Source organism: Aulonocara stuartgranti (assembly GCF_965226115.1).
Source record: "Aulonocara stuartgranti genome assembly, chromosome: 10".
Taxonomy (NCBI): domain Eukaryota; kingdom Metazoa; phylum Chordata; class Actinopteri; order Cichliformes; family Cichlidae; genus Aulonocara; species Aulonocara stuartgranti.
The window spans coordinates 24527324-24552314 of NC_138946.1; the positions used below are offsets into that span (position 1 = coordinate 24527324).

The 24991-nt window shown below is 38.2% G+C and overlaps 1 protein-coding gene across 3 annotated transcripts in view; it reads left to right on the top strand.

Moving 5' to 3' along the window:
- gabrb4 (gamma-aminobutyric acid type A receptor subunit beta4) overlaps positions 1–24991 on the top strand; it is an 85662-nt gene that overhangs the window by 37768 nt on the left and 22903 nt on the right. For 2 of the 3 annotated variants that reach the window (XM_082548566.1, XM_082548565.1), the window contains exon 3: positions 24088–24155. In XM_082548566.1, coding sequence (XP_082404692.1) covers positions 24088–24155 — 68 coding nt within the window. Of the gene's footprint in view, positions 1–20765; positions 20848–24087; positions 24156–24991 lie in introns of those variants that run through there. The other variant, XM_082548567.1, reaches the window with a different exon arrangement.

The following is a 24991-nucleotide window of genomic DNA, read 5'->3' on the forward strand; positions in this document are numbered from 1 at the left end:
TATCATAAGCTGTAGACATCATTTTAAAAACAAAGGTCAGCATGTCTAAGAACAGACATTCATGCTATGGTGTGTAAAATATCTGAGTATGAGAACATTCAATTTATACTGTGCATAATGTACTATGCAAAAATCTTGTGGGTGCAATATGGATGCAAATATGGTCCAGAATGGTTACACCTCTCTTGCATCTAATGACAAGTGTCAAATTTCTATCTGAAAGAGCCCGGGAGGTGCCAGACTCTCTCTGCACTCTCTGCTCGACATCTCTCACATTTTGCCAGCGGTGGCAGCACCAGTCCGACAACAATGTATCTGGTACCATGACTGTTGTCAGACATTAGACTTAAAAGGTCACAGTGATGAAGATTAATTTTGGTTATCATCATCTATACTGAGACCTGTGCTGGTTACCATTTTGAATGTATTGAATATATCACCCAGTTGACTGAATTAGCAAACTAGGTAGCGAGTTAGCGAGCAGAGCTACCTGTCAAGCAGAAGACCATTGAATCCTCCAATCACTTTCTGCTGGCTGCAACAATGTTAAGACAGCAATAGACCACTTCCTTATTGCAGCCTTTTCATGTACACATTTTGATCTCCAGAACTTCTTCTCTTTAGTTGTCCTTTTAGACAACATGATTTTATTGTGAAGAATTGCTCTAATGTGTATGCCGATTGCTATGAAATCCTGATGGTTTGGTCTGTTTTGGATGGAAGTCTTATCAATGACATGTTCAAGGTCCAGTCAAAAAGACCTAGAGAATGGTTGATGACTTTCTGGCAACCACCAGTCACAAGGGTTCCACATCAAAAATGTCTCTGTAATTGCTTTGGTCCCTACTAGACTTGTGTGATATGTCTGCCTTACTATTGCAGACAAAACATTTCTCTGTTTCCGGTTTTCACATTTCACAGTTAGTTTCACTACTGCCTTGAGAGTTTGCAGACAAGTGAGGACTTCCTTACAAACTGCAGGCAACCGTGGCAATCTGCTAGTGACCAAAGCAATTAGATCTCTGTTTTCTGTGATGCACTATATACCACTTTGTGACTGATATCACTTCACTACTACTGGTAACCTCTACCAAGCACTCAGCAGTCAACATTTTTTTCCTAATGACCCATGATTGACAGGGGGCCACCAACCAATTTCTAGGTATTCATGATGGGAGCTTTAGAAATCAATTTTACAGCAATTGCCATCAGCCACTTGCCAACCAACTTGGGAACACACCTTCTTCCCTACCCACCAGTGGTTGCCAGATTATCACAGACTGGTCTTTAGGCCCATGTGACTGAAGCCCTAGTTTTTTCTCTGCATCTAAGATTTTCTTTTAGAAAACAACTCAACAGCTTTCTTTGTAAGCTAAGACTCAAATTTTAAAAGACAAGTTTGACCAAAGCAAATGAATGCCAAGTAATGTAACTAACTTTAGCTAGGTAGAGAATTAGCAAACAGCTAGTGCAGGGGCTGTAAAGCTTTCTGTCAAGCCGAAACTGAGAAACGTCTGCATCCATCTTCAGGGCTTTGAACTCTCTGAGGTTTCTTTACAGCAAAATGAATGCAGCTCTTCATTACTGCCTGATTTTAGCTCATCTTGTAGAAATTTTATTCTCACAAACATTATCTTTCCTTCTGTGATTTCATTGCGATGCTCAGCATGTTAATACATTCCAGTTTTTTGCCCCTCGCACTCACAATGATTCCTTGCCCCCACAACGCCTTTCCGCTATTCAGTGCATGAGCTAGATCGCCCCCTGTTGCTGACAGGCAGGCGCTATATAGATCAGTCTGGTATATTACTTTCATTAAAGATCCAGTATACACCTTTTTCCTGTTTGTGATTTCATTTCTTTGTCTAATTTGTCGCTGTTACAAATTCTGCAAAATTGCACATCTTCCTTGTTGATTTTATATGTAAATGATTAATTAAGGGAGTGTCTGCATCCCCTTATGGCTAAATCAATCAGGCTTCTGCTTGTGCGTACAATTACTCAACAGCTGAGATTTATAAAAGAGGGTCATGTGTATGCATGGCTTTATAAAACTGACGAAAAGAATGCGCATTCCTGCCTTTACGCATACACAATTTTAGCCATTCGAATGGTTGCTTTTTAAAAAAAGATACCAATGCCTCACAGAATGGATAGGAGACCATGAGGAGATATTCAAGAAGCCAGATTTAAAAAGTGTTCCAGATAGTGTACCCACTCCACCTTTATGAAAGAAAGAAGACTGTTTACAGCTGCTACAATTTATTATACAGTTTATCCCAACATTAGCCTGACCCTTCGCCAGTATAGCCTGTTGTATGTTGCAACATTGTATGCCGATAAACAGGTGATAAATCAAAGAAGTTACAGAAATTCAGTTTATCTGCAGTTTGAAAACCATGGTTTGTTCATCTCTTCTGCCTTTCTTCTTCCGGCTCACCCTTTTATCTCACCCTTCTCTCATTTACGTAGCCTTGCATGCATGCACACAAAGACACTCAAGTGTGCTCGAGAAATTGCATGTCTCCGCATTAAATCATTTTTTTCTCAGTCAAGTTGTCCGACACTTCAATAAAACTTGACTACAAATGCTGCTTATCTTGGATAACACAGCCAACCTTGGTAGTCATGCACCACAGGCCACACTTTGAATCACGGCTTCTCTGACACATGGCTTTAACGTGTTACACAATGACTTCATCATTTATTATGTAGGTTTTCATAAAAGTGATAGTCCCTAAAAAAAAAAGTAGTATGTGAATTACCCAAACTGTTTCTTAACAGACCTCATAATCAGTCACATAATAAGTTTATAATACTGTTTGGTGGTACCTTGTAGTGACTGTATTTTCTAGCAACAGCAAGAAAACATTTTTTAAGCAAGTCATGATACCGTGCTATCATGTTGGTGACAATATTGTGATACAAGGAAAGTGTGTCTGTCTGTGTATATGCTTATCATGCAGTTTAAAAATGTGACAGTATTATTACCTGCCCGATTTTCCTGCCACCATTTTATATACTGTGATTTTTTTTCTTTCTTTATTGCAAGTTATTTAACATCATTTACTTTGCCCTGATTTATCTAAAAAATAAAAACAAAACAAAGGACTCAACAAGGAGTACATTTCAATTCAGTTTGATTCAGTGTATATAGTGGCCAGCACGATCTGATATCGTCGTGTTGGTGTTAGAGCAGGGCGATATGACCAAAAATATTTATCACGATATACATTTGAAAATTTGCGATAACGATATAACTGACGATATAATTGACACTAGACAAAATACTTTACAACTCCACAATTTTATTAGTGGAAAAAAAAACATCAATGTATTTTCACTTTTCACAAGCAGTTTTTTTTTTTATGTGCATTAAAGTTATATAATATAAAAAATTAACAGTGCAAATGGAAATTCCTTGCTGACAGTTTAACCAAAAGGCATTTCCAGTGGAAATTAGAGCTGGGCGATATGAGATTTTTTCATATCACGATATGTTTTTTTCATTTCAGGCGATAACGATATCTATCACGATATAAGCCAAATAACTATATTTGTAAGATTTAAATGTGCCGTTGCTTACAAGTAAAATGTGAAATAATCAGCAGCATGTTTTGATTTAAATATTTATTTCCCATAATAAGTTCAACAGGGTAGATGTACTTAAGGAACATGAGACTTTTTCAGATAAATAAAGGCAAATATTGCAAACTACACAAAAGGCAGCCGCTAAAGCGTTTAAGTTTCAAAATAGAAAAAACGAAACAGACTAAATTGTCAATTCCACTTAGAAACAAAATATTAATTCTAAAAATAAATCTTAGTTTGTTTTACAGAAGAACAGACAAAACTGACTAACTTTTCTCAATATCAAATAAACTGAGAACTAAAAGGAAATTCTCAATCTCTCCTTGTTGTATAGCTGAGCTTTTCAAACAGTTTTAACAGTTACTTTAGTCTGACAAAAGCCAAATGACGAATTAGCGCTTCCAGTCAGAGACTGAGGCTACGTCCACACGTACACGGGTACTTTTGAAAACGGAGATTTTCCGTTTTCGTTTTAAAAAATAATCCCGTCCACACATAAAGGGAGAAATGAAGGAAAACGCTGCTATAAACATGCCAAAGCAGCAGGTGGGGCTAGATTCCTAACCGTGCAGAAATGTTGGCCAATCAGAAGTCTAGAAGCCTCGGTGGGAAAAAGTAAACAAAGCTGGGGCATAGAAGCAGAACCGAGTCGTATGTGTGGAGGGACAGTAACTGTGTGTATATGTAAGCATTTAAACACTGCAGAGAGTAGAATTAACAGTAACAGTATTGTAGAAATTCATTTCACCGAAACAATAACGTGGCGCACAGTGTGACGCATGCACCAGTTTATTGTATTTCCAGACTTGCTTTCGGCACAATTTACAGTGCACGCTACTCTGTTTTTTGTCAGACTTGAAATAGCCGAAATACCTTCACACTACGGAACTTCTATGGCTCTTCCGTTCGACAATCTCTCCGGCATTGGAACCATCATCTGTTTTCTCTTCGGTCACGCTCGGTTGATTTTTCTAGTCGGCACACTCATTTCCTCCATTACGCGCTGGCTCCATTACCCGCTGGCTGCTTCCCAAACAAACACACGTGCGGCTTGGCACTTGTGCTGTACGTAACAAGTCACGCGACGTGACGCTGCGGCTGTGATTGGTTCGGCTCTGCGTTACTTAATTTGGATTGGCTGACCTTTTTTTTTTCTTTTTTTTTCTTTTTTTTTTTTTTTTTTTAAGAGGACAAGAGCGGCGAGGTCTATCGCGATAGCTTAATTTCTCTATCGAGTAAAAGTTATATCGCGATACATATCGTTATCGTTCTATCGCCCAGCTCTAGTTGGTGTTGTTCCCACATCATCATGAAAATGTTGTTCCAGGTTCAACATTGCAAGTGACCAATCAGAATGTTGTGACGTCATACTTTTGCGACTTCGGGAAAAACCGCCGTAAAACAAAAAACTGTACTTAAGCTGCGAGAAACTGCCTCTGTCCGCCGATCAACGGACCCTGACCCTAACCCTGACCCTAACCGTAACCCTTTAATAAACGGTAAGTCGATTTGATATTTTCTTTGCAACATTGGAATTTCATAAATGCACGAATGGCTTGGTGCGCAAAAGAATAACGCCACAAGAATGTGATTGGTCACTTGCAATGTTGAACCTGGAACAACATTTTCATGATGATGTGGGAACAACACCAACACGGCGATATCAGATTATCCATAGTGGCCAAGTCACAACAACAGTCGCCTCAATGTGCTTTATATTTTACGACCCCACAATAATACTGAAGGCTCTACAATAGTCATGAATAGAGACTCTGGTTAGGCTAACTTGGGGGAGTCTGTCCTGATATTTGGTTCCTGGGTATTAATTATTGTATCACAAGACAATGTACTGCAATGTTGATTTTTTTGTCCCATGGTATGGGGATGTAGCTGTACCAGAAACTTAGTAGTTCGTACCAATACCAGTCGAAAAGTGTGTATTTCAGAATAACATAAGGATATTTCGTAGTTTGGATGATGTGGCTGAATTGAAATTCATTTACTTTGAATTACTTTAACAGGTCTGGATTTCATCTCTTAGATGTTTTTCTAAATTCAAAGATGTGAAAAGCATGATGGCATCATTTGCATATAGCCTTTTGCATATCAGTTATAACCCCTTTTGGCCTTTTTTTAAAAGTCTAGATCGAAGTACGCTAGTCGCTATTTTCCATGTGTAATATGTGCTGTGCAGTGCATAGTGTTTTTGCTCATGTGCATTCTTTTTCTTACATGTCTGGATTGCCTACAGTACTAAAAAAACATGTACATTTTCAGAGTATTGTAGTGAGCATTGGTTTTGGTACTTCCCCTGCACAGAAGCTTTACCCTTTTTTATAAGTCGTATAAGCAAAAAATGTAAAAACAAACTAGAACACTTAAAATAGCAACAATCTTTGATGGATGGATGCATTTTGGGCCACATTACCCCACCATAATCTCAACATAGTTTGAGCCCAGACAGCAAAGGCAGCATGGTTTGAGACTGTCCACCAAAGCTCTTCATCCACTGTAATTTTTAAGTGATGCATTTAAAGATAGTTTGAAATTTGCAATTTTGTTTTTTCATTGCAGTATGCAACCACAGTGTGACTCTAAAAAAAACATGAAATTTACAATTTTGACCACTGTGACTCAAATACTGTATTCCAGCTCTCAGGAGAAGCTTATCCTCCTCGTTTAATCAGAATTCAAACAATGGAAATAATATAGAGAGATACATTTTGGTAATGATACCGCCACCTATAGGTGTTACGGCATTTTTACAGTTGTAACAAAGTTGCTGTTTCTGCAGACGGATCCTTCATTTATCCCCCTCCTACTTACACAGCCATTTTGTCTCTTTGTTCATTAACCTTTTGTGAAAAGAATACTTATCAATAATACTCGACAGATCACCATATGTTCCAGTAAGAGACCTAGCAGAGGTCATGCACTGTGCTAAGAATGGTTTGTACTTTCAGTCAGGAAAAAGGGCATGGTGATCTGACAGTTTCATTCTGGCGAAAACAATTCCCTGTCTTGCTATCAGTGTGAACAAGCTAACAAATGGAAAAACAAACAAACGTCCAGTCAGTTGGAGACGATAAGAGGGCCAAGCTCAGCTCATTCACACATTCGTCCTTCTGGAGGACACATTTCAAATCAAGCTGTCATCATCACAGGAATGGGTTTTATGATCTCAGCTTCCACCATTAACACACCATGACAGGTGACATATCACAAATGCTGTAAAGATGTCATTCTTCCTGCAGAGCCATGACCAAGTGTGGGACATCTCTAGATGACAAAAAAGTGCATTTACTCAATCCAGCACTTCAGATTTTATGGATATACATGGTTAAATATGGTCTGGTGGGCAAATGTTTTTTTAAGGGTTGGCAAAAAGGGTGTTCAAGTTCAAGTGTTGATCACGAAGAGCACTGAGTGAAGTTGAAAGCCCGGCCACTAAATATAGTCAGTAGATGTCCAGGGGGTGTTCTGAGGCAAGCAATTTTCAAATAGTGACTTTGAGATGAGCTTGTAATCATGGAGCGAATGTATTTTTAGATGACCAACCAATGTAGACAATACTTCATCATATCAGAGTAGACTAAAGAAACAAAGAACCAATCCTCTACCTACCTAAACGTTCTTTTAATTAATAGGTTCAAATGGTTACAAATAGAAATCTTTATAAACATCATTAAATGGGGGAAGCTATCAGTGAAAGTGCTTTCCACAGTGTTTAATGTGGTTGCATAAAACGGTAAGTTACGCTACATGGGAATTTAATGGGAAACCACTCAGCAAAGACTTTAAACGTCTTTATTTGATTAAAATGCACATTTCATCTTCCTGCCTTCATCATGCAACAAACACAGAAATAAGGAGCATTTGAATAGTTAGGAAGGTTTGAAAAAAACATAACAGGTGTAACTGTCCATCTACCCATTAGGGTTGTTGGGAGACACTGAAGCCTGTTGCAGCAGTCACAGGCTAAGAAGTCAGGTGCACTCTGAACTTGTCACCAGTCCAAGGCTAGTGCAGAGACAGGCTACTATTCTTGCACTGACATTTAAACCTATGGCAAGTTTAACCAATTAACCTAATGTATTTGGACAGTGGGAAGACAGAGACAGAGTATCGGGAGAGAACCTACATGTGCACAGGGAAGATGTGCCAATTCCCCACTGGACCCAGTTTTCAAAAATATTTCAGTCAATAATTCGTTATTTTTATTATTATTATTATTATTAGTAGTAGTAGTAGTAGTATTAGCAATCATTATTATTTGACCAAATTGTTTTGGCAGCATGATTTTAGCACAGCACTGGTATAGAGTAGCAAAAAACAAAAGCAAAATAGACAATTAAGTGCCTTGAAGCAACCCATATGGAAAAGAAATAGGAAAAACTTATAAAAGACTTGCATAAGATGTGGTCTACTTCATATAGTGAATCATATAAGGCAGTGGTCCCCAACCTTTTTTGCGCCACGTACCGGTTTATGCCTGACAATATTTTCACGGACCGGCTTTTTAGGTGTCGTGGATAAATCCAACAAAATAAAACTAGTACCGGTACAGAAGAAAAATAAGATTTATTCATAACACACGTGAAAAGACCAAGGAAAACTGAGTTAATGATAAAAACGATAACAAAATAACGCTAAAAACCCTGAAAACCATACATTTCACACCCGAGCCTCAACTCTCGCGGCCCGGTACCAAACTACTCCGGTCCGTGGCCCGGGGGTTGGAGACCGCTGATATAAGGCTTATATGATTTACTCAAGAAAGTGGCCACTTTCTCATTACTTTCATATATAGTTTTAGTAAGTATCCAAAACATACAAGTTTCATTTATATAATTTTTCAAGGGATCTTATCTCTGTTTTCACTCTTGTATGCTTTTCATACAAGTTTCACACAAGACAGATACAAACTTTATAAGATTTATATATATCTTTCCATATGGGAAGTGTTGTTGTGATTTGGCGCCATACAAATATAAAATTGAGGTAGGCTGTGATTCAAAGCCAGTCATTGTTCTTAGAAATGTAGAGTGTTCAGTTTCCCATGAAGGCTATATATATATATATATATATATATATATATATGTATATATATATATATATATATATATATACTCTTAAGCACTCTTAAGCATATTTTATATACTCTTGAAGCGGTATTTTGCATATGCCATAGTTTATAAGGCTGTTTCACAATATTCAGCTTTTTTCAGTGGATCTTGATTAGGTCAGCGTTTACATTGTCTTTCTGTCGTTCCTATACTGAACATGGGAAATAATTTAGATTATCAGCACAAAAACAGTTCAGTGATGCTTTACTAAGCTACTCTCCTACCTTACTTTGTCCTTGTCTGGTGTAATAAACAGTGATAGTGGCTTAGTGTGTCTTAAATGGTATTTTGTTGGTAGTGCAGCAGGGAGAAAATGAATTTCAGTGAGCATACTGTAGATGTGCATAAGCAGGATGACAAAGAAATGAGCCTGCAAAGAGAGCCTGTAAATGTCTAACAGAAGGTGCTGTGCAGGGGTAATTTATGAAGTGTTGTCTCGGTGTAGACAGCCCTGCAGATTTTAGAAATACATGTGACTAGTGGAAATTGCAAGTGGTGATCTCTTCTGTTATTTTTTTTCTCTCCACGACTTTAAAGGTTCACATGGTTCACGGGATGGAGAATTTTTCTGTAACAGATGGATTAATTAAAGTTCAACCGTGTACCTTTTAGGGAGAAAGGACAATAAAGGACACCCTGTCCGGGGACTGGAATGTCACAGCAGCTCCACTGGGAATAAATCTGAAACCATTACAGAGGTGACTAAATCTCTGGGGAATTCTCTGCGGTCGTGGGGCATTTTATGTTTTATGGTGGTTATGAGCATTAAAAAAACAAAAATGAAGTAAAACAAAACCAAATAAAAGTAGCACAAAAAGAATTTGGTGTTGAAAACCAATATGTGATTTTTAGTTTAAAATACAGTATTGTGTTACAGACACAAACATCAAATGACATCAATGCAATTTTTTTATTTAATACATTTAATTGATATTATTAGTTTAAGGCTTTTAACCTTGGTCCCTATGACAGTGTCAGAATGCACCATCTGTGAGCAGCTGTTTTAAAGGTGTGTCAAAGTCGGGCTGCTAACAGTGAAAAAAATAGTCTAACACTGCTGTGCGTTCGATTATTTGCTGTGTCACAATAAAGGGAAAATTGTTCCAGTCTGTAAATAGAGCAGCATTTCTCACATTTATACTATAATTATATGCAGAACAGAATGTGCTAGTTGGATGATAATAATAATTTAAATATTTTTCATGTGCTCCTACTGTACATTGGAATTGTCTTGGAGCAAGAACATCAGTCAGCTATAGAGCTGCTGCTGCTGCTGCTTGATGCTACCATTAACAGTTCTGAGGTGGTACGTATTATTTATCATTACACATGAAACGACATGAAGACATATTTTTAACAACAATAAAAAGGATCCGCAATTTGACTAAGAAATGAAATACATCACATTCAGATTACATGATACAATGTTTCTTTGTCGATTTGTTATTAAGTTACCAAAAGTTTAAACAGCTAAAATTATAAGAAATAAAGGCTAATTTTTTTGAGTGTTCAAATTTCCAACAAGTGTTGCTTCTGTGAATGAAAAGAAAACCCCAAATCGATTCTATTTCGTATTTAAAGTGTCAATGGTGTTCCATAGACATGTACCAAAACACTGTAAGAGGATAAAACTTTCTATATTTATTGGAGACTTCCGACTGCAGGAAGTCATATTGCTTCCACAGTCGATAACAATGCTGCGTTCTTGTTTTCTCCACAACATGTATTTTGTCTTGCATCCTACCATAAAGTCATTTTGACACAAGACTTAAATGGTTTCAAATAAAAGAGGATCACGGTAGAATTTTGCAGTTTAATGATCTCAACCATTAAAAAACATCAATGGCTTTCAGGACCACTCGTCAAAGCGAATCAGACTCTCTACCTGTGCGGCAGTTTGTGACAGCAACTGTAATTGCCGGATCCCGAGCTATAGGCGGTCCAGCCTGTGGACATGTCATCAAAGAACGGTCACCTGCCATATCTCTCTGCCATATGCAGCTCGGGTTTTGCTGATCTCATTTCCCATTGACCTCAAATGAGTCCCAGTTGCAGCTTGATCTTGTGTGTAATGGATAAGTGGTAAATGTAGCCATGAAACAGCACATCGGTTTCAGCGAGAGTGGTGAGTAGAATGGACACCTAATTGACTGCATATAAAAGGCGGGACATGTAAGTAAGAGCAGCAGCTGCAGCACTTTATATTCAGCTTGTAAGATGCTGTAGCGTAATGTAAGTGTAATTGATATGAGGCTATCCCGTGTGTCCTTTGAGATGATAGACTAAATGCTGCTCACATACGTGTGCGGCTCTTTACAGAAAGTACTCCCAACACTATTACTTTACCTTCTGAGAACACGACCACTGATTGATGCCCGCAGGACGTCGGATGCAACCTGCAGTTTGGCGGACGCAGATATTAAATAATATGTGGTAGCAGGTAGATCTATCAAGGTTAGCAGGCAACACTTGGGACAATCTCTTAGTCTGTGTGCTGCGACATGTCAAATGTTGGGGTGTTTTGCATATGGGCTGATGGCAGAGGCCATTGTAATTCAGTCTCAAAGTAATGCCTATTCAGCGCAAAACATAAGTGTGTTGTCAGAATCCCAGGATGGATGTTGGGGCATGTGCAAGTGAAATCTATCCTGATGAAGAGAGAATGCCCAGTGATTTATTACAGAGGGAACGCAGGAAAAAATGCTCAAGCTGGGCACTTTTTCCTTTTCCCTTCACTTAGATTTTCTATTTGAATTAAATGAGGTGTGTATGTAGGCAGGCAGAGGGGGGGCAGGGGTGGTGAGAGATAGCATGCAGGAGAAAGGACATACTTCATCTTCCCATTCAAAGTGTTGTTTTCAGCAACTTTGAAATGAAGGAGAAAAATGCTGATAGAATTGCACCAGAATGTATCGCAGTGGACTGCAAAGTACAAAAACCCTAGGTCAGGCGTTGGTGAGGCATCCTGCATGCAGGGCATTTTTCCTCTTTTTTTTTAAATTCCTCTTAAGGTCCCCAGTGACTCACTTCTTGAACCTGCAGTGATTGATGGGAGGTGTGTCCTTGACAAGGCCATGATAGGGTGGCCAAGGGCAAGATACAGCTATCAAATTGTTTCATATACATAAACAAGGATTAAAAAAGCCATTTACGGCATCTGGAGAGAGATGCTTTCACCCTTACTACTAGGAAACATGCTTAAAAGCCCATCTCATTTCTGAACTCAAACAGCTGGCCACAAAAAAAAAAGGTTTCCACATAAAAATATTTTGTGCATAGTGTAGGGCTAAAGGAAAACGCAAGATGGAAGCGTGGCTCAACTTCTGTGAAACAGTGTTTACACCTCTTAAAGCATCAATAAGAACAATGCAATAAAATGCAAATTATTTATATTGAATTCAGTGACCATTTGAGAGTAGACCAGTGTTGTAGCTCTGAAAGGGAAATTTTTTCGTGTTATAATTATTATCAGTTCTGCACTGAAGCGTCGCAATTCAGTACCTGGAGGTTTTTACTGCTGTTATAACAGGTGCAGAACATAGCTTGGCATTGTCTTCCTGAAACAAGCAAAGTCTCCCCTGAAGGAAATCTACTTCAGCACTTATGAGACCTTTACAGATAGCTATGCACGTTACACATGCCATGCACAGTAATGAACATCATGCCATTACCGATGCTAGCTTTTGACCGTGTGCTAATAACAACCTAGACAGAGAATTTCACTGTTAGCCTGACAAATGTGGCTTCCAGAAATATTTTACTTTTTATTTAGTCAGAGTACCCAACATGGTGGCACAGCTAGCATCACTGTAAATATGCTAGAGACTGACAGCGATAACAGAAAAAGATGATTCTCTAATTTTGTTTCATGTTGCATACACCATAATTGTGATCAGTGCTGGGATCGTTACTTTAGTTTCTTAAAAGTATTGTATTATGTTACTTAATCTGTTATACTACTCATTACATTACATTACATTACTTACCAAAGAAGACCTGCTGAAGATCAGTGTGTGTTCTTTGCTAACATTGCGTTAGCATGCTATATGTGCAGATGCTTCCAAATACAGAGCAAAAGTAGTGCTGGCAGCACGATGCAGTTGTTTATGTCGTGGATGCAATTTGTAGTTTAGCGGACTACCTCACGTTTGTCCTTTTGTTCAATAAATATAAAAGCAATGTCCATACCGCTCCACCATTTTCCTCCTCCCGGCACATGACCTGAAATCAGCTGACTGCAGCACAAGTGAGCAGGAATAAGAAAAGTTTTGTTGGATGTTTTTTTTCTTTCTATCCACCCAGCATTAAGATAACTGAAGAATTAATGCAAGTGATGAGATAATTGTAGCTGTAATGTAATCACTGAATTTATTATATTACTGCGTTCCTGAAAAATATGATGTCATTACAGTAACGTGTTACTTTGCAACACTGATCGTGATAATACGTTCTCAGGGTGTCCGATACAGATAATTACCTTAATGCTGTTTCGTATGAACTGTTCTGGCATCTGTATGCATAATGGTGATGTCAGTGGTGATGCTTTCATTTTCATATTACAATTCAGGGCTCTCTTGTTAATTGTAAATAGAAACAGGAACTGACACTGTAGGTATACTTTACCAGGTCTTGTTAAGTCTACAATTTAGAAATAACTTGAATAGGTTTTCTTATGTCAAACTCCATTCTCCTGTTTTGTGAAGCTATAGGTATGTCAAAAGATATGCATGTATAAACTGAAAGATCTGAACTGTAGTTGTGTTTTTAGTTTTTGATTTTCTGTGTGATCACAAATAAATGGAAGACATTTGGACAGATGTATCCATCCTCCTGCACGGTCACATGTCTCTGCAGTTCAAGTGTACAGTAGATGTATGTGTCAACTGGCTGATGAGTTAAACTTACTGAAGTTTTCCTCTAGTGGCACAACACAACTTCTCTATTTCTCTTCCTGCCCTTCTTTCTTCCTCGGAGTCTTTGAACACACAGCAGCACTCGCTGTTACTCTTCCTTTTGATTCCACTTTTTTCATCTGATCTAACACGACTTTAGTTTGTTTTCCTTCTTTACATTTATGCAGCTTGTTTTTGTTTTTCACATACTATTTTTTCTCCCCCTTGTTTTTGAGTTTGTCATTTAGAGTCTGTTATCCAGCTCTGTTGACTTTTGTTTGTCGTGTTGCAGGACCTTTTTTTATCCCTCGCTTTTGTTCGAGGTGAGATGTTTCTTTTTTTTATCTCACCTGCGCAATGTGACTTTCTCTGTTCCTGTGGTCTAGCAGCATTTCATGTGAAAATAAATGAACTGTAAACTCTAGATGGCAATTCAGCTAAAATGAAGAAGTAGTGAGATTCCTGCACACATGCCTCACACACATCTCGCTAATGTCTTGTACTGTTCACCCTTTGATGACCTTGGTTGTATTCACTCCTGATGGGTTTTTCTTGTTTGTTTTTTTGGTAAATTGTAATTTAGTGGCTTGGACAGAACAGCAGAAAGAACACGAGGAACACTAAGAGTTTCTTTACTAATAAAGAACTAATTCATGTATCGTACTCTCTTGAGACATATTAGTCTTGATTGGTGAGGAGGATCTACACATAATTACCACAGGTTAATGTAATTACACAGACATTTAAAGCGGGACTTACCAATGCGTGCACGATGATGCTGATGCCATTGGATATCGTGGCATCAATTAAAAGAGACAAAAACAGATGCCCTTTTGTAAAGAAAACATCCTGTATTTAGCAGCACACATATCTTATGACTTTGCTTAAGCCAATTTTTCAAAATGTTCAGTTCACGATCAGAAGGGAACATGAAAATAATGGCATTGATTAAAACTGTCAATGTGCGACTGAATAAATTAGGCCTACGAGTAAATAAATAATAAGCTGGACCACAGAGAACTGATGAATGAATTATACCCTTTTTTAGCCAATAGTTTGCTAACAGCTTCAGGGGGAAATCCTGCAATGGACACACTTTGTCCTCAAGTACCCATACATTGGCATATTTCCTTTGTATCACAGAAAACAAACCTTTCACAGTCTGCAAGTTGTTCCTTTTTTAAATTTCTTCAAAACAGATTGGTGACTTACCCTTTTTCTGTGCGTACAACAATCTCAGATCTAGCTCTGTTCATCTTTGGAGAGCACAAAGCGTCATATTTGAAATTTCATCTCGAATAAATACGCTTTATTTTCATTTGGCTGTGTTCAGTGATTGAGTTACCCTCGTGATTAACTGTCTGCTATTTTAGTGTCTCTCAACAACTGCACTTGCTTCTAAAAAAAAGAAGTCAAACCTTTCAATTCACTCTTACTCCCCTCAGACTACTTTAATAATGTTCCTTGTGGGATTATAATGTAGGAGTTGGAAATTTCATTTGTAATATGTGCAGTGTTTCGTAAGTAGGAAGCGTCTTCTGTTTCCAGCTTTTTAGTGCAGTATCTAAGTAGGTTTCATACATCAGGCCTGAGGTTTGTGACAGGATAGGACGATAAGATGAGGCCACCTTTACTTATCCTCTGTCTCTCTGACTTCCTGTGATGTACTGCCTCTGCTCTCCTGTTTCACCTCATCATTTTCTTTTGTCTACTCTTCTGTCCTTTTTCAGGCCCCTTTGGTTTAATGATTTCGCCTTATTTACTGGCTCAGGGTCTTCGGTTTTGGCGGCGCTTGCAGTTTTGCACTTGGTTGCTTTCCTTGGACAGTGCAGAATGCAACATTGGTATCAAATAACTTATTTTGTCTGTGTTTTAATGAGAACTAAATGTTACAAACAAGTGTGAAGAATGAATGATTAAGACGGGACAGAAGAACGGGTTGCAATCATGGGATACGCACAGGACGCAAATATTAAACAAACTTGACATTACATTAATTTCAATTATTTTGAAATTCTAAAAATTAAAAATAGGAAAACAACCTGATTAAATGCTCAGTACTTGACATATTTGACCCTATCGATGAGACCTCAGGGAAAACATTAAGCTGCGCTGGGTTCTGAAAGAGTGATCCAGTTTCCTTCCACAGACCTGATATATGCACAGCAACTGGAAACTCTAAATTGTCCGTAGGTGTGACTGTGTTCATCCGTCTATGTGTGTTAGCCCTGCAAGAGACTTGTGTCCTGCCCACTGCATGCTGGGGTACAGACTCCGGGTCTTTGCTACCCTGAAGCTTGTAGAAAGCAGAAGAAAAATACTAATAATTAAAAGTAATAAAAACCTAGCGTTCTGCACAGACCTAAACTGGCTGCACACGTTACGACTGAAACTGCAGTTTATCATGTTTTTTTGGGTTTTTTTTAGACGTGTGTCTAAAAATGTCAAAAGATGACTTCTTCACTTATATAGCTTTGTGAGGATATTTAAGTTCTTGAGGGTTTAGGGTGAATACGTTCAGTCAGCAGTTACATTAGCTCCCTGTGGTGACCTAAATAACTTCATTCATAAAGACACTGATACATGCGGGGAAACGTGAACGTACAGAACTGCCTCCCTCTCAATGTATGCGTTTCCTAAAGCAAACATCACCGCCTCGTTTCAGTTTTAGCCGTATATTGTTCACATGTGCTCGTGATGATTACTTGATCTGATGCATTTGTTTCTTTCCAAGCTGATCCTACTTTTAGCAGCCACAAAATTACAGTAAATCTAATGTATATGATGTGTTCATTTGGAGTTCATAAGGGTCTTAGATTATAATTTTTAAAAAAAGACACGTTGTTCCTTCCTCAGTGTTCGGGATGAATGTAACATGAAAGCCGGTGCACTAGCGGAATAGACCTGCTGTATAATTAGGCTGCTGAAATATTGGATTTTAAGATGTCATGTTGTTTTGTAATCTTTTGCTGATGCATATCAGAGACACCCTTTGGCTTCTTGAGCAAAGGTAGCGTTTCTATTATTTATTGCACTTTCCGCTGTTGTTTTCGGTTGATCTCTATCATGAAGCAGCTAACTGAGGCCGCTGTAGTGAAAGCATTTTGTAGGACACATTGTTGTGTTGTCTTGAAAAAAAAGGTTTCCATTGAATAAAACCAAAACATAAAGAGAAAAAAACAAATGAAAAAACAAAAACAAATACAGATTCAGCTGGATAAATCATCACGCTTCTCTTGCAACACTGAAGGGAAAATGCTGCACAGTTGCTATGGAACCCTCTGTTGCTAGGCAATGGGTTTATTATCAGAGTTTTATTTTTTTATATAAGAGGCGGTGTTTTCTTTGGCATCTCGCAAATTTGTTTTCAGAAGGCTTTTTTTCGACTGACAGGTTATGAGGAATAATGCTTTCTTTAATTAAGATCCAAGTTATTCTCTTTTGTTTATTTTCTGTGTAGATGATCAAATGCAAATGTCCAAACACAATATAACTTATGAAGTATTTCATCAGAAACCATTGCTGCAAGAGAATGTCACACATTTATGCAATATTAAACCACATATTTAGCGGTTAGCTTTCTTAAGGAGGATTCTATATCGAGTTCACCTTATGCTGGTCCTGTGTTGAATGTGCTATTGATCCTCTCTTTCTTTCTTTCTTTGTAATTTATCTGGCTTAATTTATGAAAACATCCAAATTATAAGCGCAAATATGGAGGGAATATTATCATGATGCCCTCTTGTGGCTGCACCCAGACATCAGACTGATTAAGGTTTACATTATTAGACATGTTTTTAATATATAAGAAAATACAATCGTAGTAAAGACCCAATTTAGGGAAGCCTGACTCTCTTTTTCTTTCCTCCCTGACCTGTCACGCTCTTACATGTACTATGCATAGAAACTGACATGAATCAAAGAAGCACTATTTTGACTTCTGATTATGATAAACATCTGTAATAGCAACTCCAACTGTACTTTGTAGCTGATTATGTTACATTATGCTAACACATTAAAGGAAATGCACATATTGCACATATATGTGTTAAACACATAATAAAAGTAGTAATTCTGTGTTTGAAGCATAGCATAGAAGCGGAGCTTTAGATGTTATTAACACTTCATAATGGAAGCAGTTCGTGATTTTTGCTAGTCATCAAATAGCCAGCCTAATAACATTTGAGGGACCATATATAGTCTAGAGTGTCCAAAAAAAACAAAAAACAAAAAAAACCCAAACAAAGGCATTTTTTTAACCTGCTCTATTTTCTTTATAATAAATAACGACTTTTCAGATATTAGTCAGGTTAGGATTATCAGCTAAGATTAGAAAAAAAAAACATGATTAGCAGTCAAAAGATTAGTTACAAAGACATGTGTGCCCTGCCCTCAGTTGAAATCAGGATATGCCACTCCCCAGCAATGAACGTACTTTGTTTTGATTTGAACTGCCATTGCCATGGAAAACATTAAGTGGGGCAGCTCCACTGCCCCCTACATCGGTTGCCCTGAGGCAAAATAAGGCTGTTAGACTGCAAGCTAAATGTGGCAACACATTGTTGGACTCAGAGGACAGCATACATAATAGATGAAAAGCAAAGGAGGGGACGCAAGGGCTCAAAAAGAAAAACAATTGTCATCAAGGAATGAAATCAGATTGGCTTATTTTCTGTTTATGAACCATTTAGGAAATCTACTGGACACCACTCCATGCTAATGAGCCATGACAATAATGACTTCAGCTACTGGCAAGAAAAGAAACACATTTATATCTTATTCGTTTAAAGCAGTAGTTCTCAAAATGTGGGATGGGACCCACTGTTGGGGTCCCATCACAGTCACTGCAGGAGCAAGGGGGAAAATATGGAGTGAATGAGATCACTGACTGATTTGTATTTTAAAAAACAAAGATGAGTTTATTGATCCTTTGCCTTTTATTGACCTTTATTTTAATAAAATTCAACCTGATGAAAATTGTGCAAGTTTCTCTTTGGTGCCTGCCTTTCAGTAAATGTGACCAGCATAAGCTTCTCCATCCTTTAAGATAGCGCTACTGGTCTTTTCATCCATTATTTTAACTAAATAGTCAGCGTCCTTCTGGGGAAAAAAAGACAACAACATACGGAGGTCAGCCTTGAGAGTTTGAGAGTTCCTTTCAAACCCGATGTCATGACTGATGAGTCTGACTGAATTCCAGGACAGGACGCTACTTGACCAAACAATAATGATTTGTCATCATTGCCACCATCTATAGTATATTTATGGTCTGTTTCAATCTAAAAGGCAGCATCATTTGCAAAATTACCATTCGAGTACATTAACTACAACGTAAAACTAGCAAACGAGATTAGAAATCCTTCAGGTTTCCTGGGGATCACACATGAAGGTGGAATTAGGATTCTTTCTCATAGACTGCCCCCTGCTGGCCGCTAGAAAAAATGTAGGTTTAAAGCACATTTGTATCATATTCACTTTTCAGACCCAGAGGCAGTTGCCATCTTTTATTTACATGCTATGGGCATTAAGAAGACTTCAGTCTAGTCACCTCTGCTGATACTGTGAAAGCTTGGGAAAATATTATACATTACATCTTAATGTCCACCTAAAAAAAAAACACACTAAATTGTGTTGTGATGTTAGAGTACAAATTCACCCAAATCAAATGAAGAGCAAATAAAATAAGAAAAACATAGTATTATGTTTATAATCATGATGCCCTGCTACAGAGAACCCATTTTAAACACTTACATTTAAAATGATTAATGTGATTAATTGATTCTTTACCACCAACAATGCTCGCCTTTACAGTCAACCCATGTAGCACACACGCACAGGAAAATCTTCATGCTGTTAGAGCATGTGGTCATTACACTGCCATGCGAGTGGACATCAAAAAACCCCACAGGGTGACTTTAATTTAGTAAAATTTCAGTAAATCTGTTCTGTTCCCTGAGTGATGTCCCTGTGCCCAGTTTCACGAGGAACCACATGAGGAGAAACCAGTAGGCGACTAAAGATCAACTCATATTGTTTTTGCCTCTTTTCCATTTTAATGCACCACATCTATGCCCAGACCATCATCAGACATGTGCTACAAGCTGTTCCTACTGCGATGCTGGCCAGCAACCCGTCAGCGAGCCAGAGCAGGCTGACACATTCAGAGGCTTCTTGAAAAACTTAGTGTTACACGCTAGTTCGCTAATTGTTCGCACACAATATGGCTTGCCTTGGGACATTATGATCTCTTCCTCTTATTCGCACCCTTCTTTTTCCACAGATCCCAACCTTTGATAAATTATTAAAAAGACAGACTAAGAAATGGTTGGAAACATTTGCAGCGGAGAACAAGAAAGTATGTGGTGGCTACTGTTGGGTTTTTTTTTTTTGTTTTTTTTTTATGAAAATCAACGTCTAATGGTGTTTGTTTTCGTTCCAACTTGTGAAGTGCAAGTGCAGGCAACAGTTTTATTTCAAGAAAGCTGTGGTAGTGAAGTGAGTGACTCTGCTCCTCTAAAGCAGGGTCAACATATGCAGAGGGAGACAGGGAGGGAGGGTGGGAGAGAGAGAGGTGAGATTTGGTGCTTTCTGTTTTCATCTAGCGAACAAATGTACTTTGGCATCTCTGGGGAAAACAGTTGCTGGTTGCTTTCACAAAGTGTGATGGAAAATGGCCCTATTTTTAAGGAAAAGATGGGTCAGGAAAGATGACAGAGCTTTAGGGTATTTAGAGTAGTGGGACGAGTCAAAGAAGAAGAATTTGCAGAGTATAGGAGAGAACGTGTGCGGGTCTTTCAGTCAGATCCCCAGAATAGTAGCAGATTCATTCATTTTATCACATTTTATCATAAAATATCATAGAATGTTTGTATTGTTGCTGTTTTTTGATCGTCTGATTCTGTTGTGTTTTACAGCGGACATCTGATATGCCTTTTAATTCTCTAAAGCCATAGATTGTTGCAGTGAGGCTTCGGGGGTTATTTCATGACCCTCAAGATTGCACCGATCAGGCATAGTATTATGAGCACTGACAGGTGAAGTGAATAACACTGATTATCTCTTCATCGTGACACCTGTTAGTGGGTGGGATATATTAGGGAGCAAGTGAACATTTTGTCCTCAAAGTTCATGTGTTAGAAGCAGGAAAAATAGGCTAGAGTAAGGTTTTGATAGGTAGACGACTGGGTCAGAGCTTCTCCAAAACGGCAACTCTTGTGGGATGTTTCTGGTCTGTAGTGGTCAGTATCTATCAAAAGTGATAATACTCTCCTGGGAAACCTTGCTGTCCTGCCATCTATGTGGATGTTACTTTGACACGTACCACTTACCTAAGCATTGCTGCAGACCATGTGCACCCTTTGATGGAAATGGTACTCCCTGATGGCCATGGTCACTGTCAGCAGGATAATGCGCCCTGCCACGAAGCAAAAAGTGTTCAGGAATGGTTTGAGAAGCAAAACAATGAGTCTAAGGTGTTGACTTCACCTCCAAATTCCCCAGATCTCAATCCAATTGAGTATCTTTAGGATGTATTGTACACCCAGGTCCGAAGGCTCCACCTCTCAACTTACAGGACTTGAAGGGTCTGTTGCTAACATCTTGGTATCAGAAACTACTTTACACCTACAGGGGTCCAGTACAGGGTCCATGGGTCTGGGCTGTTTTAGCAGCAAAAGAGAGACCAACACAATATGAGGCAGGTGGTCATAATGTTATGCCTGATGTGTAGTACGCAAATGGTAACACAGTTCTAATCCCATTAACTAATTTGCCAATCCAACTATTGTGACCACTTAACATATGTGCTAATATTTCATACATGACAAAGCTGCCACAGGTTTTGTTTTTAAATTTAACAATGTTTTACCCACACATGTGTGTCAGTACAGTTACACCTATAGGTTGCAGATGATAGTTTAAGCAGAATGATGCACTGAAATGTGTAACATAAGTGTCGTTAAGGAGGAATGAGGTGCAAAATGATTTATTGGGTATGATCGTGATATAAATCATTTGTTTTAGCCACATTCAACAACCGTCTTGGCTTCCTGGTCACGTCAGTGAGCACTCTGTTCTGAATTGCTTGGAGATCTCGGACCCCGCTGTATTTTTAAAAAAAAAGTTGTTCCAGAGTGCTGGAGTACAATTAAATGTTCTAATGCGGTACACAATTAAATATTTAATAAAGGAAGTGGATGTTGCACCAGTATGAAAAGAGAAACACAGACAATCTGTCAGTGCCAATTGCAGTGTTATTTAGTATAATTGATGAAGTTTGTCAAAACACAAACAGTTTAAATAAGTCGATTAGTCATCAAAGCTAATTCTAGCAGAAATGTTTATTTCATTCACCTTTCTGCTGAAACAAAATGTTCCTAGTCATTATGTTGGTCAGAGTTGGTCATGAATTAGACTGCACAGTTTGTTCCATGCTCTAAGCTACAGAGGCAAGACATAAAGTTTATGGATCGATGTTTGTATCACAGAAACACACACTATAGTTATTGAGAGCAGACTGACAGGCTAGATTGAACTCTATTTTTAGCCATAATCAGAAGCATAGTCATGGGGACTCTTTATGCATCTAGACTCTGTATGGTGAGATTATTTGGGCAGATCTGGGTTATGTTAGTGATTTTTATACACTTAAAATCCTTATGGCCTCTGAACTGTGCAAGTTTCCAACCTTTAACATCACCACAGCTCTCGTCATCTAAAGCAGCTGTCAACTTTTTTTTTCTTATTAATATATATTTTTTTTTATTTCAGAGTGTTATATTTTTAGAGGATCCAGAGGTGAAGTCTTAGATCTGTTTTGGGCAAAGAATCTGTCTATGTGAACTTGTGCAGTATAACCATCAGCTGTATGTCACTCTCTGACTCTGTGACTCACAATAGGCTATAACAATATACATATTCATAAAATGTGTTAATTATATTGTGTTATTACAAAAAAGTAATTATTGGTGGTGCTTTCTACTTGATACTTCTGTCCCAATGAAACTCCAAAAAAATTTTTTTCGCTTTCAGTACCTATTACCAGCAGCTAATGCTGAGGAATCTCACTGTGCAGTTAAAACTGTGCAGGAAATGATGGCCTAGTAAACTTTTATTTAAAAAAGAGAAAATTCGAAGAAACAATCAGCATAACAAACCAGTCATTGCTTGTGATAAAAAAAAGTTATCATGCCGTCCTTATTCCTTTCTATTTTCTAATTAATGTGTGCCACCAGTCCCTGAAAAATGATATACTGTAGATGCAGTATATCCATGCATATGATATACAGTAGTATATCACATGCAGTTCACACAGCAGCAGTGCACTAATAACGTAGCTATCGCATTGATTCATTTTAGTAAAAAGCTATAAGTCTGATGTCTTTCGGGTATGTATGATGATATATTAGATTGTACACACTGCAGCAGAGTTGCTTTTTTTCTTCTCGTAGTTATGATTCCTATGCAAATGCCACTTCCACTATAAAACTGTGGCACATCATCTGAATTCCCTGATTCAGCTTTGCCACATGAACCAATCACTGATCTGCTATTGCTGTTTCTGTTTTCCGTGTCAGCAAATTATATTTTGTGGCTCCATCAACCAAAATAAAGGTGACTTAGTTTGAAGAACAGGGAATGGGAAGGCTGTATTTTGCACCAATAAAACACTGAGAACTAATGGTAACAGATCTGTTCCCCCAGTTAAGGCCAATGCAAGGCATTAAGAAAAGAACAAGCAAGCGCTTATTGCAGTTATGTATCTACGTTTTTTAGTGTTACAGTGTGCCTTCCTGTATTTGAGGCAATGTCTCATGCGTATTCATGACTGTATACAGCACAGTCACATGGTGTCACTGGCTGTTGGTTGCAGCGACTGTGGTTTTATGTGCACTGTGAATGCATACACCTCGTAAACCTAAAGTTGTGTGACGACTGAAATGGGTATGTGGTTATTGCATCTGTAAGAGAGTCAGCATGCATATCTGTCACATGCACTATAATCATGTAAATGAGGCGTGGTTCACTCTTTTCGTTCTTTTACATAAACTGCTAGTATAGAAACGTGTATGTACGAGAGCATTTTCTCCGTGTGGTTTCAGAGGCTTCTGAAAGGGGCTCATCTTTACGCTGGGCTTTGCATCCACCCACTGGCAACTGCACATATTAAGCACTAACCTTTATATTTGTGCTCAGTGTGATTTTTTTTTGTCTTTTTGGGGATGGGGGTATTTGAGCTGTTGAACAAGGGTACAGTGCATTTTCGGTAAAAAAAAAAACATGGCTGTTTTCATATGCAAAAACATAACACAGTGTCGATTTTTGCATCAGTCAGTACACAAAATCTGATGTGGCTGGGTGGATGCTGCTGAATTTATCAAGCAGTTTAATGTTAGAGCATCGCTTCAAAATATGTGTGTTTAAGAAGAAAAGAAAAAATAAAAGCGCTTTGGTGACGCCAAGTTTTCCTTTCTCCTCAGGTCCTCCAGTCGTCGTAGGAATGAGCATCAACATAGCAAGTATAGACTCCATCTCAGAAGTAAACATGGTAAGTTCAGATCTCATTGTTTTAAGGAGGGCTTCACACTAGGAACTCCCAACCTTGCAAGAAGAGACTAGATTCATGCTAAACCATGCAAATATTAAATATCAGATACCAAAATTCCCCAAAAATATATCTCAAACACTCGCTATGAAAAATATCTGAATATTTCTGTGTTGACTGTCACATCTATTTTTATTTATAGCCTGCAGCACATTTAAATAATAAAAGATGATCCAAAGTGCTTTAGAGACAAGCACATTTAAATTCCAGGTCTTCAAAATTAGTGTTTTTTGAAGACTTGAAAATACATGAAAAGCTTAAAGGTGTGTTTTGGTGTGCTCACTAATTACTGTGGTATCCGATCACAGTGATTTAGTGGTCAAATTGCAAATTAATGATCATTCTAATCAGTATTGGCAATATTATCCCTGCATTTACTTTGCATGGGATCACTACCAAGTAAATAACTATCACACAGCACTTGCAAATACCAAGGCAAATACTTGCTTACAGAATGAGCAAAGGCAGGATTGCTCAAAGGCTTTCCAGCTACAAACACTACTAACTGTGTTTTGTACAGTTCAGTTGGACTGAACGGCCACACAGACTGTGGATACGTGTGATGGTGGACAACCGCTTCTGCTTGTTACTGAATGAGACACTGAGATTTGACTGCAGGTTCTTTTTTCTTTCCTTTTTTTCATCATTACTCCTCACACTAGTTTGCAGGTAATATACAACGTGTTCGTTTGCTCTGACAAAGACTGTCAGAGAGGCAGGCTGGAGTACTGGATAAGGCAATATGGCTGATGTCTGAAAAATGACATCATCCTGTCTCT